This window comes from Mugil cephalus, chromosome 1 (genome assembly GCF_022458985.1).
Source record: "Mugil cephalus isolate CIBA_MC_2020 chromosome 1, CIBA_Mcephalus_1.1, whole genome shotgun sequence".
In the NCBI taxonomy this organism is placed as follows: Eukaryota; Metazoa; Chordata; class Actinopteri; order Mugiliformes; family Mugilidae; genus Mugil; species Mugil cephalus.
In genome coordinates this window covers 15,226,405-15,240,313 of record NC_061770.1, presented here as the reverse complement: position 1 = coordinate 15,240,313, position 13,909 = coordinate 15,226,405, and the positions used below count along the sequence as shown (strand labels likewise).

General features: G+C 44.2%; 2 protein-coding genes across 3 annotated transcripts in view; one reads left to right on the top strand and one right to left on the bottom strand.

The window, feature by feature from the left end:
- LOC125011611 (leucine-rich repeat-containing G-protein coupled receptor 6) overlaps positions 1-9,733 on the top strand; it is a 37,269-nt gene extending 27,536 nt beyond the window's left edge. The window contains exons 6-18 of one of the 2 annotated variants that reach the window (XM_047590820.1): positions 112-183; positions 2,138-2,206; positions 2,684-2,755; positions 2,880-2,951; positions 3,367-3,435; positions 3,796-3,867; positions 4,172-4,237; positions 4,341-4,412; positions 4,910-4,981; positions 5,331-5,456; positions 6,259-6,413; positions 7,320-7,400; positions 7,520-9,733. In XM_047590820.1, the coding sequence (XP_047446776.1) occupies positions 112-183; positions 2,138-2,206; positions 2,684-2,755; positions 2,880-2,951; positions 3,367-3,435; positions 3,796-3,867; positions 4,172-4,237; positions 4,341-4,412; positions 4,910-4,981; positions 5,331-5,456; positions 6,259-6,413; positions 7,320-7,400; positions 7,520-8,664 (2,143 nt within the window). In that variant the 3' untranslated portion in view covers positions 8,665-9,733. The remainder of the gene's footprint in view (positions 1-111; positions 184-2,137; positions 2,207-2,683; positions 2,756-2,879; positions 2,952-3,366; positions 3,436-3,795; positions 3,868-4,171; positions 4,238-4,340; positions 4,413-4,909; positions 4,982-5,330; positions 5,457-6,258; positions 6,414-7,319; positions 7,401-7,519) is intronic. The other variant, XM_047590828.1, reaches the window with a different exon arrangement.
- A 54-nt stretch (positions 9,734-9,787) lies between these two features.
- ube2t (ubiquitin-conjugating enzyme E2T (putative)) lies at positions 9,788-13,750 on the bottom strand. The gene is made up of 7 exons (XM_047591403.1): positions 13,580-13,750; positions 12,864-13,007; positions 11,087-11,156; positions 10,901-11,006; positions 10,680-10,778; positions 10,283-10,366; positions 9,788-10,053 (listed from the first exon to the last, which is right to left on the bottom strand). Exons 2-7 carry the CDS (start codon positions 12,970-12,972, stop codon positions 9,937-9,939), a joined length of 585 nt encoding a protein of 194 aa, XP_047447359.1. The 5' UTR covers positions 12,973-13,007; positions 13,580-13,750; the 3' UTR covers positions 9,788-9,936.
- Between the last annotated feature and the right edge of the window lie 159 nt (positions 13,751-13,909).

Here is a 13,909-nt window from a genome sequence, read left to right as displayed (position 1 = left end):
TCGTTGTGTTTGCTGAGCGTCTCAATTCACCCGAGACCCGATTTGTTCCGGTGATGGAGAGCAAAGAGATGATGTTTGCAGTAATTTCTGCCTTTTTTTTTTTTTTTTCAGGCATCTCCACAACAATCGCATCCAGAGCATGGGCTCAAGATGCTTTGAAGGTTTACACAGTCTGGAGACACTGTGAGTATCTCTCTCACACACACACGCACGCTATTCGAAATTATATATCGGACACTTTTTCGCAACCTTACACATGCTCACATGCACGCACCATGAAGTGATTTCATATCATCAGCCTAAATGAATACCTCCTTGTTTCCTCCAAACAATAATGTAGGCTTTGTGATGACAAAGTATCAACATTCATTTTGTATGGTAGTGTTTACAGCAAGCACATTGCCTTTGAATAATAAGATATATGAGGAGCTCCCTGAAATATAAAGAGGTAACAAAAGCGAGACTAACTCACACTGTGTGTCTGACTACAGTCCTGTTTTTTTTTTTTTTTTTTTTTTTTCATGTGTGTGTAAAGGTAGTATTTCTTGGAACACTTTAAATTTGTGCTTTTAGAAATCATACGCAACATGTGTGCCAAAGAATAATGAAGTGTTGCAGTAAATTGTAAAGTCATAATGATTAATGTCTTGGTAATTTCAGCAGGTGCTTGAACGTTTGTCAAAACCGCAACCAACAAATGAACGACAGGAATGTGAAGATGAAAAGATACTTTTTGATTACTTTGAAGCATCGTCAATACAGTCCTCTGTGTATTGTATAAGTAATTGCTAAGCAGTGCTAAGGTCAAGAATAGCACGATGTGGCCACGGGAATGTGTTTTTGGAGAGTACGTGCCGTAGCTTCAATAGCTGGACCCTAACCACGCACCAATATAGAAACCGCAGAAAATTGACACAGTCTAATAAAAGAGGTGGAGAAAGAAAGCAAGAGGAATGGGGGCAGTTGCAACTGCGTCTCCTGTAAGATTCATGGTGGTCTGATGAAAACACGGTCTCTGGCATGCCGCTTAACAACCTGTTGAAGTGTAAAAAATTATGCGTTTCTTTTTATGAGCGTGTGTGTGGGCACATGCGAGCGTGTGCAGAAGCAAGCACTCCAGCCTCTGCAATCGCACACGTATGGCCAGCTTTACACTCGACTTGAAAGCCATTACGCATGCAAGGAAATGTGAAGAAACGGGGCGTAAGTCAGGGGAGCCACGGTTAAGGGGATGAAGGGAAACTAGAGAATGTGAAAAAGAGGGATGGCGCTCTCTGGACCAGAATAGTGTGTGTTAAAGTGTTTGGGCCGTCAGCGGCGGGGGGAGACGGATGATTCAGCGGGATAAGATGACAGGTGTCATTGACGTGAGGATTGCGCTGGTATGAGGGGTTAATCTCTCACAGCGGCCCCGCTTATGAGAAATACGAGAGACCATCTGCATCACCATCACCCTCCCCAACCCCTAGTGTGTATTATAAAATCATTACTACGAGGAGCCGTCCAGGGGCCTGCTGGAAAAAGCTATAGCATATGCAAACAAGGCAGAACGGACACAGACGGCCAAACATTTCACAACAGCCGCTGAAAAACATGCGCCTCAAAGTGCTCAATCAAAAACCTCCGGCTATTTCAATGGGGACTCTGAGATGCCCTCCGATCTGGATGGGATGGCCGAGACTTTCCAAAGGCGGCGCATACGTACACACGCTGCAATCAGGAGAAGTGTATACATACTCGCGGAGAGATGCACACAAAACGTTTCCCGTGCACACAGCTATGGGAAAAGTACATATACAGTCGAGTACATTTCCTGCCACCTGCAAATAAACTGTGTGGACTGTAGCAACGGTTGTTTTGATATAGTGTTTCCTGGGTAACTAATGAGAAAAAGTCCTAAATAATCAGGTCAGACCAGCAAAGGTTAAAGGTCGCATCCAAACTTCACACTCTGCAGCTGTCTGCCTCCGTGGCTGGAGAGGAAGTGGCCGAGCATACACGTGTAATCAGACACTTTCTCACACACAGAAACATAGAATATCATATATGGATGAATTATGGTTTCCTTTGCAGGGATATAAAACCTCCGTCGTGACTCTGACAACTTATTTCATCGCCATTATGGTTTCTCCCGTAGGGATTTAAACTACAATGATCTGCAGGAGTTCCCCGTGGCCATCAGGACGCTCAGCAAACTTCAGGAACTGTGAGTACGCACGCGGACGCACATACACAAAAGCACACCTGCCTGACATGACTATCGTGGTTGCGTTATCCCAAGTAATCCCGTTAAGTGAATTTAATGTGGCACTCGGATACAATCTCTCTCGCCCCAAGCAGGTGCTGGCTACACACCCACGCAGCCGCTTCCCCGCACGTACACACATACGAGCACGCGCGCGCACGCACACACTCTAGCCGTGTTTTCCCTCCGCTTCAGCAGATGTTCCGCGGCCGTGCATATGTGTCTCGGATACAGCGTATGTGTGCGTGTTTACATCTCATGTATCCAAAAATGTTTTTCAGCTGTGCAGCGGCAGGTGCAGCATGAGGACACATGACTTGCCTCTCTCTCCCTCTCTCTAACACACTCTGCCGCTCTTCCAAACACAAAATCAGAAACACACTGATTAACTAAGAGCATTTTTCTTTTTCTTTTTTTTTTTTTTATCTGTACCTTTAGGGGCTTCCATAATAACAATATCAAAGCCATCCCCGAGAGGGCCTTTGTGGGAAACCCTCAGCTCCAAACCATGTAAGCATGATGCTTTTTCCTCAGCATATTAGATAAACACGTGGATTTCATGTCGACGTTGCGTACTCATTCCCAAAAACAAACTAATCCACATACATCTGATCTGAATCGCCTTCTCTTGCAGCCATTTCTACGAGAACCCCATCCAGTTTGTAGGGAAATCCGCCTTCCAGTTCCTGCCTAAGCTGCACACACTGTAAGTATGCGGTCAGCAGAAACCATTCCAGCGAGTTAGCCCAAACACTGTTTAAATCATCCTCTGTCCCTCTCAGTGAGAGTTGAGTGGACATGTGTAATGGCCTACTGAATGATGTTGTGTTAGCGTATTGCCGCGCTGCGTGCTGATGTGGTAAGAGAGAGTGAGTTGTAAGAACATGTTGAATGGTGTGACTTATGATGTCTGGTGAGACAGCCAAAACAGCTTGTGTTGATGTTGGAGGAAAAGTCTGATGGCTGAAATGAGCTGTTAGACAGGGTCTGTGTACAGGCGCGTGCACGCGTGTGTGTGTGCGTGCATGTGTGTGCGTGCGTGTGTGTGTGGAAGAGACACAGAGAGAAAGAAATAAAAAGACGGTCGTCTGACGCATTTTTCTTTTCTTGTTTGACTGCAGCTCTCTTAACGGGGCGACGCAGATCCGAGAGTTCCCCGACCTGAAAGGAACCACCAGCCTGGAAATTTTGTGAGTGTCTGCTTTAACACGCCGCACGCTGCCGCCACACATGATCACGCATGTTAATTCATGAACGCCTCACCACACTCTGCAACAGAGAATGCAAGGGAAGGAGTGGAGACAGAGATAAGGCTCAGCAGGAGAGACACACAGCTCAGAGAACGACAACTGAGAACATGTGCGTTTTGAGATTCTACGAGAGACCCACTAGAGAAGGACAGGGAGGGGTAGGATAGTTATGCCAGCCAGCGACAGGTTTGGCAAACCTACTCAGCTGCCTGTCTGACCAAGTTAGGCTCACGGGGCTGGGAGATCCTTTCGCTTGCTTGCACTTCAACAATGATCAGAGGATCCTCGTTTTCTCTATAGGACGCTGACGCGCGCTGGCCTCTCAGCCCTCCCTCTGGATCTGTGCGAGCAGCTGCCTCACCTCAGAGTCCTGTAAGTGCACACACGAACGGGAGGGCAAGAGGACAAAAGTTGACACACAAACCCACACTGTGGAGAGCCTCTGTGCCTCCGACCAGTCGCACATACAATTACTTTGCAACGAAATCCAATCACCCCCCCCCTCCCCTCCCTCGTAAAAATTAAATAACAAAATACTGTCTTGCTGTATCGCCTTGCTCACAGAGTCGACACTCAAATAATCCTGTCACCCCCGTAATTTCCCACACTGTAAATCCACCAGCTGGTGTTTATGTGCGCTTTGCGTGAGTATATTATGCTTTGTGTACTGTTGCAGGGAGCTGTCGTACAACCAGATCGAGGATCTGCCCAGCTTTTACCACTGCTCTGCACTCCAGGAGATGTGAGTGCTCTGGCATCCAAGACAAACACTCGAATCAAGTCTTTCTTTCACCTCTGCACATCTTGCGTTTCATATTTGTAAGCGTGTATATTTTTCTCAACAGAGGCCTGCAGCATAATCAGATCAGGAGGATAGACTCGAGCACCTTCAAGCAGCTCAACTCTCTGAGAGCACTGTGAGTGTTTCTTTTTTCTTTTTCTTTTTTTTTTTTTTGTCTCTCGTTATTTTCTTTAAAATTCATTTTCGAAGTCGGCCGTTCCCAACTTTGGAGTCAAGTCAGGACTCCACCAAGGAGTCAGAAGATATACGTATATATGTTTGAGGTTTAATTAACTTAAGAGCAAGCAAGAAAAACAAAACAATTTTGCTTTATTGCTGAACTTTTGACTTGAGAACTGCGGCATGGTTTAGCTCTAAAAGCATTTAAATGAAACAATCTGCGGAGGGAAAATCACTCATGGCATGATGAGGTGTCCCAAGTAGACACTGCTTCATTTCAAGGAGACGCGAGCCAAGACGTTTGGGAAGCATCACTCCGGACGAAGCTACGCACGCGTGTGGCGAATTACTGACATCTAGTGGTGGCACACGACAAGGGGACGAGGAGAAAATTCCGTGTGTAATTGTGATTAGTTTTAGCCCATTTCACTTTGTTTCTTTTCTTTCTGTCAGCGATCTGAGCTGGAATATGATCGAGTGGATCCACCCGGATGCATTCGTCTCACTTCACTCTTTGATCAAACTGTGAGTAAACAGAGATACATAATGTGTGCATATTTAATTAAAGTACTCTAGTATCGCAGCGCATTGGGCTTCCACAAACAGCCACAAAAAAGGCTTGGACCTTCATCTCAGGTCATGCCAATATAAAATTGCTTCATTGTGTGAAGACCGGTTGACGTTTGCCCAACTAAACAAACATATGCTCTACTCCTGACAGCTCGCATTATGTGGCGGGAACCTGACTGACAGCCTTGTTTAAAATAAGATTTAATGTTTTCATTGCCAATCAGAATCCTTGAGAATGACTGAAATAAAAACACATGTTGCAAATGTCAGTGTGGCCTGATTTAACACCCTTGATCTTCCTCAGGGACCTGACGGAGAACCGCCTCAGCTCAGTCCCGTTTGCAGGATTGGGGGGTCTGACCCATCTCAAGCTGAGGGGGAACACAGAATTATACGAGGCCTTCAGCCCCGACCACTTCCCCCACATGAGGTAACACACAAATACACCCTTCAGTGCTTTCTTAATTAACCTGGTCCCCGACATGAACTTTTGTGTTTTATTTTAAAAACAAAACCGAAGTTGAGATGAAAAGATCCAGGTGTGTGTCCCGTGGCTGTGAGGAACAATGCGTCCCTTAAATGATCCATCCTCTCACAATTTTCTAATAATATATTGTCAATTTACCGAAAGCAGCCACGTCTGGCAACTGACTAATTACAGCGCACCCCTGCAAGCCATTCCTGAGCCGAATTTCGACAATGAGGAAGCGTTTGTAAAGCAGCAGCAAGTTAATTCTTGTTACAAAGATCCCAGAGGGCCTGGAAAGGTGCGGTGGAGTACAAATAAAGAGCGAGTTTCAAAGACACCGGGGATGGCATGCGATCAAGGTGCAGTGTCAGCATTACTGTAGAACAACCTCCAAAATAGAACTACTGGCAGGAAACCATTTCAGAAGTGCAATCTGGGTACAGGAACAGCTTCCACATAAATATCCGCTAATCCAAAAAAAAAAAGAAAAAAAAAAAGTACGCTTTCTTCTTTTTTTGAATGATTCATGAAGTAATCATTCCTTCTGTTTACAATGAATATATCTTTTTCCAACATGCTTTCCAATGTAAGAACTCACAGTCATTTTTCTGTGCAGTATAGCAAAAAACCTGCCCTTTTACACAAAACAAGACTAAGGATTTTGTCCTGATTCGTTTTTTATTTGTTGCTTTTGTCATATACACCTGCTGTGGCTATGCTCTCATGTTCCACTGTCAAAACTGTTCCCGTCTCTTTGCTACAGGGTGATAGAGATGCCGTACGCCTACCAGTGCTGTGTGTACGGCTCCTGCGATAGTTACAAGCCAGCCAGCCAGTGGGACACAGAGCAAAGCAGCACAAATGAAGACCTACACAAGAGGACCATGGCCATGTACCCCATGCACGCAGACACGCACTGTAAGTCCGCACACACGGCACGACGTACAACACACATGGCGCACATCTGAGAGGGAGCAGATGCAAACGCGAGCCCCACATGTCTGCGCACAGTGTTTCAAACCTACCTGCAACATGTCGCAGCTTAGCTGAAACCACAGTCGGCTGCTGGCACCTAGCGCGCAAGTGCTCGCGCTTCCACGTTGACCCCTCCGCGGATTCCTGCGGCTGGCATGGAACAGAAACACAAATAAACCAAAAATTAAGTTGAAATTAAAACCATTAAATATGTGTCATTAAAAGTGAAAATAAACAATGGTTATGTCTAGTAAGAGGTAACGATAACAGAAGATGATTATACTGTGACATATCGCTGATTAAAATTTATTCCCATTTAATTGTTAGAACAACACATCGCGATAATCATATTTCATGCAAGTGCCAATTAGCTTCTGGAAATTATATTTCTGTCACTGCAAAAGAATGCTAGCTCACCTCATGTTACTGTTACAACAGTCTCCTACGCATATGATCCACACATGCACTGATCATGTGTAACGTTATGACCATCTTGAGACTACTCAAGGTTCTGCATGGGAAACTTTTGGGCCTAGCATTCGTGTGGATGTTACTTAGACATGTACCACAAACCTAGACCAAACCAGGCACACACACAAACACAGTTTAAGAACAACTCAAACTCAAAGATCCTAATAGGACCAAGTATCTGTGGGATATACTGGAACAAGCCTGATCCACAGAGGTCACCACAGGACGCCCTCAGAAAGACAGAGTCACAACTCAAACGTACACAATGTGGTCATAATGTTATGCCTAATCGTGCACAATAAGCTGTCAAGGCACCTCAGACAAGATGAAGCTAATATAACAGATCTGATTTGCAGCCCTAACTGTGTTTTCTTCCAGATGACCCTGACCTGGAGGAGTTCCAGCTAGAAATAGAAGAATCCAAACTGCAGACCAGTGTCCAGTGCACGCCCACTCCTGGTAAATACACAGTTAATGATGTGATGAAGCAGTGGCAACTAATATGAGAAAACCGAACCACGAATACACAAAATGCACTTGATTTTCAGCGACTGAGTTTTGCGTCTGCTCTGTTGCAGGTCCTTTCCGTCCATGCGAATCTCTGCTGGGCAGCTGGCTGGTTCGTGTCGGCCTGTGGTCCATCTCCCTGGTGTCTCTGCTGGGGAACTCCATCCTGCTTCTGTCCCTCTTCGGCTCGCCCGGCTCCCTGTCGCCGCTTCGCTTCACCGTGGCCTGCATGGGCGGCTCCAACCTGCTGACCGGTGTGTGCACGTGCACCCTGGCCCTCGTGGACGCCCTCACGCTGGGGGAGTTCGGTCACCACGGGGCCCGCTGGGAGGGGGGTCCCGGTTGTCAGGCCACGGGATGGGTGTGGGTGTTTGCATCCGAAGCCAGTGTGCTGTTGCTGACGCTTGCAGCGGTGCAGTGCGGCGTGAGCGTGACGTGCGCCCGCGCCTACGGGAAGTCCCCGTCGCTCGGGAGTGTACGCACATGTGCGCTTTTCTGCCTCACCCTTTCCCTCATACTCGCTACCCTCCCGCTGGTAGGAGTCGGGGAGTACGGGTCCTCACCTTTCTGCCTTCCCTCGCCCCTGCCACCCCCGTCCTCCCGACTACCATCCTCCCTGGGCTTCCCCCTGGCACTCATCATGATGAACACCCTGTGCTTGCTTATAGTCACAGGCTCATACATCCGCCTTTACTGGGAGTTACTTAGAGGGGAATGTGAGGGCCTGTGGGACTGCGCTATGATCAAACACGTCGCCTGGCTTATATTCACCAACGGCCTCCTCTATGTACCAGTAGCTTTCCTCTCACTCTGCTCCCTGCTGGGTCTCCTCTCTCTGGGGGAAGAGGTGCTAAAATCAGTCCTCCTGCTCCTCCAGCCCTTGCCTGCCTGCCTCAATCCTCTCCTCTTCCTCCTCTTCACAAGAGACCACTCCCAGTTTTTCTTCTGGCCCCGCCCCAAAGCACGACCGCAGCTACGCCGGGATCGCACCCTGGACTCGCTGGTGTCCGTGGAGACGGAGAAGAGCTCCTGCTCGGATTCGTCAACGCAGGTGTCACTCACTGAGGCTGACGCCACGTACGGCGGGGGGTCTTCACTCCAACCCCGGCTGGATCCAGTCAGGTTTTCCCACTGCTCCTCCACGTCCTCTGTTCCACTCATCCCTTGCCAAATACCCACTTCCACAGCCAGAGAGAGAGAGGCCGAGGGACGGTGAATGTCTGGATTAATCCGTCTGTCACTCTACCATGACTTCCCTCTCTGTCGCCTCTCACCCATGAGCCTCCGAGCTAGCTGTCTTTAAAAAAAAAAAATAAATAAATAAAATAAAAAGCAAGGACGCTACGGACACCCAAGGACCATCACCGTACTGCAGCAGCAAGACCATCTCTGGGTTATCAGTCTTTAAGCTCCTCAAAATGAGTAAACACAGAAACTGTTGAGGACTATGGAGAAGTTGATGAGGAAACCACAAAGTGCCTCTGGAGTGGGAACCTAAAAGTTCCTTTCACGGAAAAGACTATTCAAGGACACGCCATTACTGTTGAAACAAGGACAATTTCAGATCCAGCGGACATCGTCAGTCGCGGACTTGTCAGTGACGAAAAGAAAATGCAAATAAAAGCTGTTAACTACACAGGAGATATAAGCATCAGACAAATCAGTGGTTTTACCGCAGGGGAATTTAGGTGGCAAAGTTAGAAGTGTAAATGTTTATACTGAAATGTGATCACGAGAAATGGAACTTAGAAGTCGTTTGGTTATATTTTAAGTGTTTTTTTGTTTTGTTTTTTTAAAATCAATCCTATAAAAAAAGGGACTCATCTCCAGACACATCTCAGAAATGTTATTGTGAGATATAGTACTTTTCAAATGCAACAGCTATTATAAAAACGCTCTACGTGGCAGCAAACAGGAAAATGGGTCGCACATACAACTTCACACGGTTTACATGGTTCGGTCTAAAATTTTTGCAACTCTGCCCAACAGGCGGCAAGCGGTCATACAGACTGAATGGGATGTAGCTATCTTTCTACAGACTTTAGATTAGGCTAGCGATATGTACATACAATGTAACTACCTCTGAACTAGCATGGTATTGACTCACTACAGCCTTATGATGTTTGTCTCCCTTTTTATAAACGGCAAATATATAATTTTATATATTAAGAAACAAATCCTTAGTTTGTAAAAACAAAAACAAAACTTGTACCATTTAGGATGTACATACTTTGTATACAACTGATAAGCATATGTTTGAATAAAATTATAAACTTCATATTGTATATACATCAAGTGCTCTGATTATTCTGGAACACACTACATGAGAAGGTGCGTGATACATTCATAAAATTAAACTTTAATATCACAACACAAACATACATATTATACATATAGATACATAATATGAAAGATGGTATTAGCAGTTTCTCTAGGCATTCAGAGATACCAGAAGAGATACCCGTGGCTCTAAAGAGTTTGGTGGAAACTACACACAGGTTCTTTTTGCTGGTTCCCCCACCTCCTTCTGTGCACCGAGCGCCTCTCTTTTTCTGGACGCTGCTTTCTGATCTGATGCATTTTCTTTGTCGTCTTCTACATCTCCCTGAACAAAGACAGAGAGAAACTGTTTTAGACAATCATAGTGCCACCACATACCAGCAAAACGGCACATATGAAAGCATGAAATGAGGATGCAAAACTCTGTCGAGGAAGCACAGCACATCCTTGTGGCTCAAATAAGGCACTGCATGCAACTAACACGTAAAGTTAGAGAAGTCAAGGCAAAATTTAATGAGATTATTTTTTATCACAGACAAACCAGAGAGACTTACAGTGATCTTCTGCACAGCATGTTCCTTTGTCCACTTCCTGGCCTTCTCCATGAACAGCTGCTTGTTGTATTTGAACTCTGATGACTACGTTTCAGCAAAAAAAAAGTAAGTATCTTGTGACAGGCATATTGGGTTGGCTTGCACAATCATTAATTGCACTGCACTCAAAACAGAGGGGGTCATTATCCTCTAGTTTAGATACTGGAACATTTTTTCATGCTGTGAAATTGTCCCAAAGCTGTTTTAATAAAGCTTGGCACATATCCATTCTTGTATCAAATAATTTATTAAAAACTACTAAAATTACCATTGTGGGACTATATATTAAAGCCATCATCATCACTCTTATCGGAGAGCATCTGATGTGTTGTTGGATTAAATATTAGGTGAGACTCACTATGTCGGCCATTAGGGGGTCATCGGGATTGGGCTCAGCCATGAGGAGCTGAATGGAAGTGAGGACTGTGGAGATGTTTAGAGATGGCTTCCAGGCACCCTGGAGAAAAATAGAAATCACCAGAACCATTATGTGTAAGAAATGTAAGCTAGTATAGTGCATAAACTGATTTGTTTGACAGGAGGAGAAAATGGTTGTTTTTGCTTGAAAAAGCTTGCTACCTTTGGTGGGAGTTTCAGAGCGTCGTGGCAGATTCGTCCTGAATTGTCAATGTTTGGGTGGTAGATTGGTGTCAGGAATCGTATTTTGGGAGGTTCAAATGGGTACCTGCGAGGGACAAAAGCAGGTCAGGCCTCCTAGAGTGCAGTAGGAACCTGTTGCTGGTAACTGGCAGAGAAACAAGGTACCTGTCAGGAATCTTGACCTCCAGGGAGAAGAGTCCACCTTCATAAGGAGTTCCTGTACCACCCACAATCTCTGCAATAAGGGAGAAAGGGGAAACATTCTCATCATGTATGAAAACTTCCCCAAAACACACGTAGGTTCATGTATTTATTAGGGCTGTGGAAATTAACGCGTTAACTCAGATTAACCCGTCGTCACGATTAATCTGATTAAAAACTTTAACTCAATTAATCCATCTGCAGCTCAGAATGATTCTGACCAACTCATTTCAGGCAGTTTTTCCAGGCAGAGTTACCATCACGCATGTGCAAATGTGCAATTGATCCGGGAGTGACAGGCAACAGAATCATCCAATAAAGATGGAAGACGATAAACAGCACACTCATCCTCCACATGGGAAATTTGAGTACAAAAAAAAGTGGACCAACATAAAGTATTATGCACACTCTACAGGAAGGAGTTTTCTTTTCACCGAAGCACTTCCATCTTAAAATAGCACATTAACACCAAGCATATGTTAGTCAGGGATTCAGCTAGCACTTTGGCTAATGCATCATCCAGCTTCACGGAGACAAACCAAAACAAACCAAGACAAAGACAAGCTGGCAATGCTGTCTTGCAAATATGTGTCCACTCCTGCAACCACTGTTCCCTGGGAGAGAATGTTCTCAGCTGCAGCAACATTGGAAATAAGAAGCGGTCAGTTCTCCTCTCGTTGGACAATGTCAACAAGTTGGTTTGTCTTAGTAGCAACAGGGACACATTAATGTGGACAAATGTTGCTTTAAAAAAGACAAAAAGAAATTTAGTTGTTTCAAATTGTTTTGTTGAAACTGTTTAATCAGCATGTTAAGTGCAGATATATCCCCTTCTTTCTTGAATCTGTTTGCTCATGCAAAATGAAACGTGATTAATATAGATTAAGAATTAATGATATTTAATTGTGATTAATCTAAATGAATCCACAGCAACTTTGTGATTAATCTGATTAAATTTTTTAATCGTTTGACAGCACTAGTATTTATAGATTGGGTCTAAAATACATATTGCAACACATGACAACAGCGCCAACCAGAGAGTGACAGTGACAAAGGATTAACACTAGTGACAAAAAGAACAAGAAGTCCAGTGACACAGAGCCTTGTTCTCAGTTTCATTCTGATAGTTGCTTATTTTAAGCAACTATCTTGAAAAAACATCCCACACTAAGAACTGGTTATGTTTTAACAGACACACACACAAAACATATTTTGTTCTATTTATTGCAACAATACTGTATTACATTATAAGTATCTAAATAGACATATTCTTCCAGATATCTTTTCTCACAAATATATACAGCTAGTTAATGTGGCAACCACACCATTATACTGAATGAAGTAAAATGCTTCAATCATTTATTTTGTCCTGTTAATAATCCCATCTTTAAATAGGCGGACCTATAATCCATAGATCAGCTTCCAAGAGGACAGCAGTTCAAGAGGATGACATAAGCTGTTATTATCTTACACCTTTACTCTCCAGTTTCCAAAGCCCAATTACAATCCTTCAAGGATATTTATTCTCAAAATGTTTAGTTACTGTGGTTGTTTAGTCTAACCTCACTGAGTACTTAGTAAGACAGTAACTGGGTGTGTGATGCACATTTTATGTATCGCATCACTGCAATAGGAACAATTTTAATGATCTTTGTCACGCCACGAAAAATAAAAGAAAGTTGGATTAGCCTGTGATGGTAGCAGGAGAGGTATGTTTTGTTATTTTACATTTAGTACTTACGTGCCCGAAGGTCATCCATCTGTTCCTCGCTCTGCCAGCATGTTATGCCTGGAGGTGGTTCGGTGCTCAGCATCTGAAGTTCACGCTTCAAACGGGAAGCCTTCTGCATCTTGCAACGTGGAGAAAGGGGCAAACGGACTGGACCTGTGCATGATTAATGTAACCAACATTAGAGCCAGACGGATGATTATTTACGTGAAACACATGAAAATCAATGTTAACTCACGTAATCCAAAAAAAAAAAATTTTTTTATGTGTTCTTCACATAATTAAGATCATCTGTGGATGGTGCCCAATTGAAACTAACATGACATCCATCTAAACATAGACTAATGTAAGCCATCCATCAAAAAAATGGAAAACCTGGCTCAGTCAACACTTAATTTTGGGGTTGAATATTGCGTTGTTGCCCCAGTTATCCTATTAGGCACAAGCCAGAAATTCCTAATGAAAAACTGAAAAACTTCTGTTTGGTTATGTTAACTGAAGAAGCCACCTAAAACGTATTTAAGGAGAATGTGAAAAGCCTTCTTTTTTGATTTACCATGATAACTGGGGATTAATGGCACTGTGTTTATTTACTATTATTGTTGTTATTGAACAGTCTCAAGCTACCATCTTTCCCTACTGACGCTAAGGCTGAAAAGGATGCTAGCATAGCTTCTAAGTGCCCGGGCAACAATTGTAATAATACATTAAAGTGTTGTTTCGCTTACTTTGTAGTCGGTTTGACAGCTGCGGTCCACTTATTAGCTGGATATCTAGCTTTAATCTAACTTAAAAGTTCACAGCTTCACTCAGAAAAGGCTCGTCGCTGGCTCTGTGTTTTGGATTTCCCTCTTCCTACGTCATCTGCACCTCCCGCGTTCACCTTCTTCTTCGTGCATTATAAAGGCGGCAGTGACACACCGAACCGCAGCAAGACCGCCACCTGTCGTTGTATTTCTAGTATTGCTTTTAACCACCACATGACTACACCGTCTGGGCTGCAAATACAAAAACAATGAATGAACGAATGAATAAATGAATGAATGAATGAATATTGT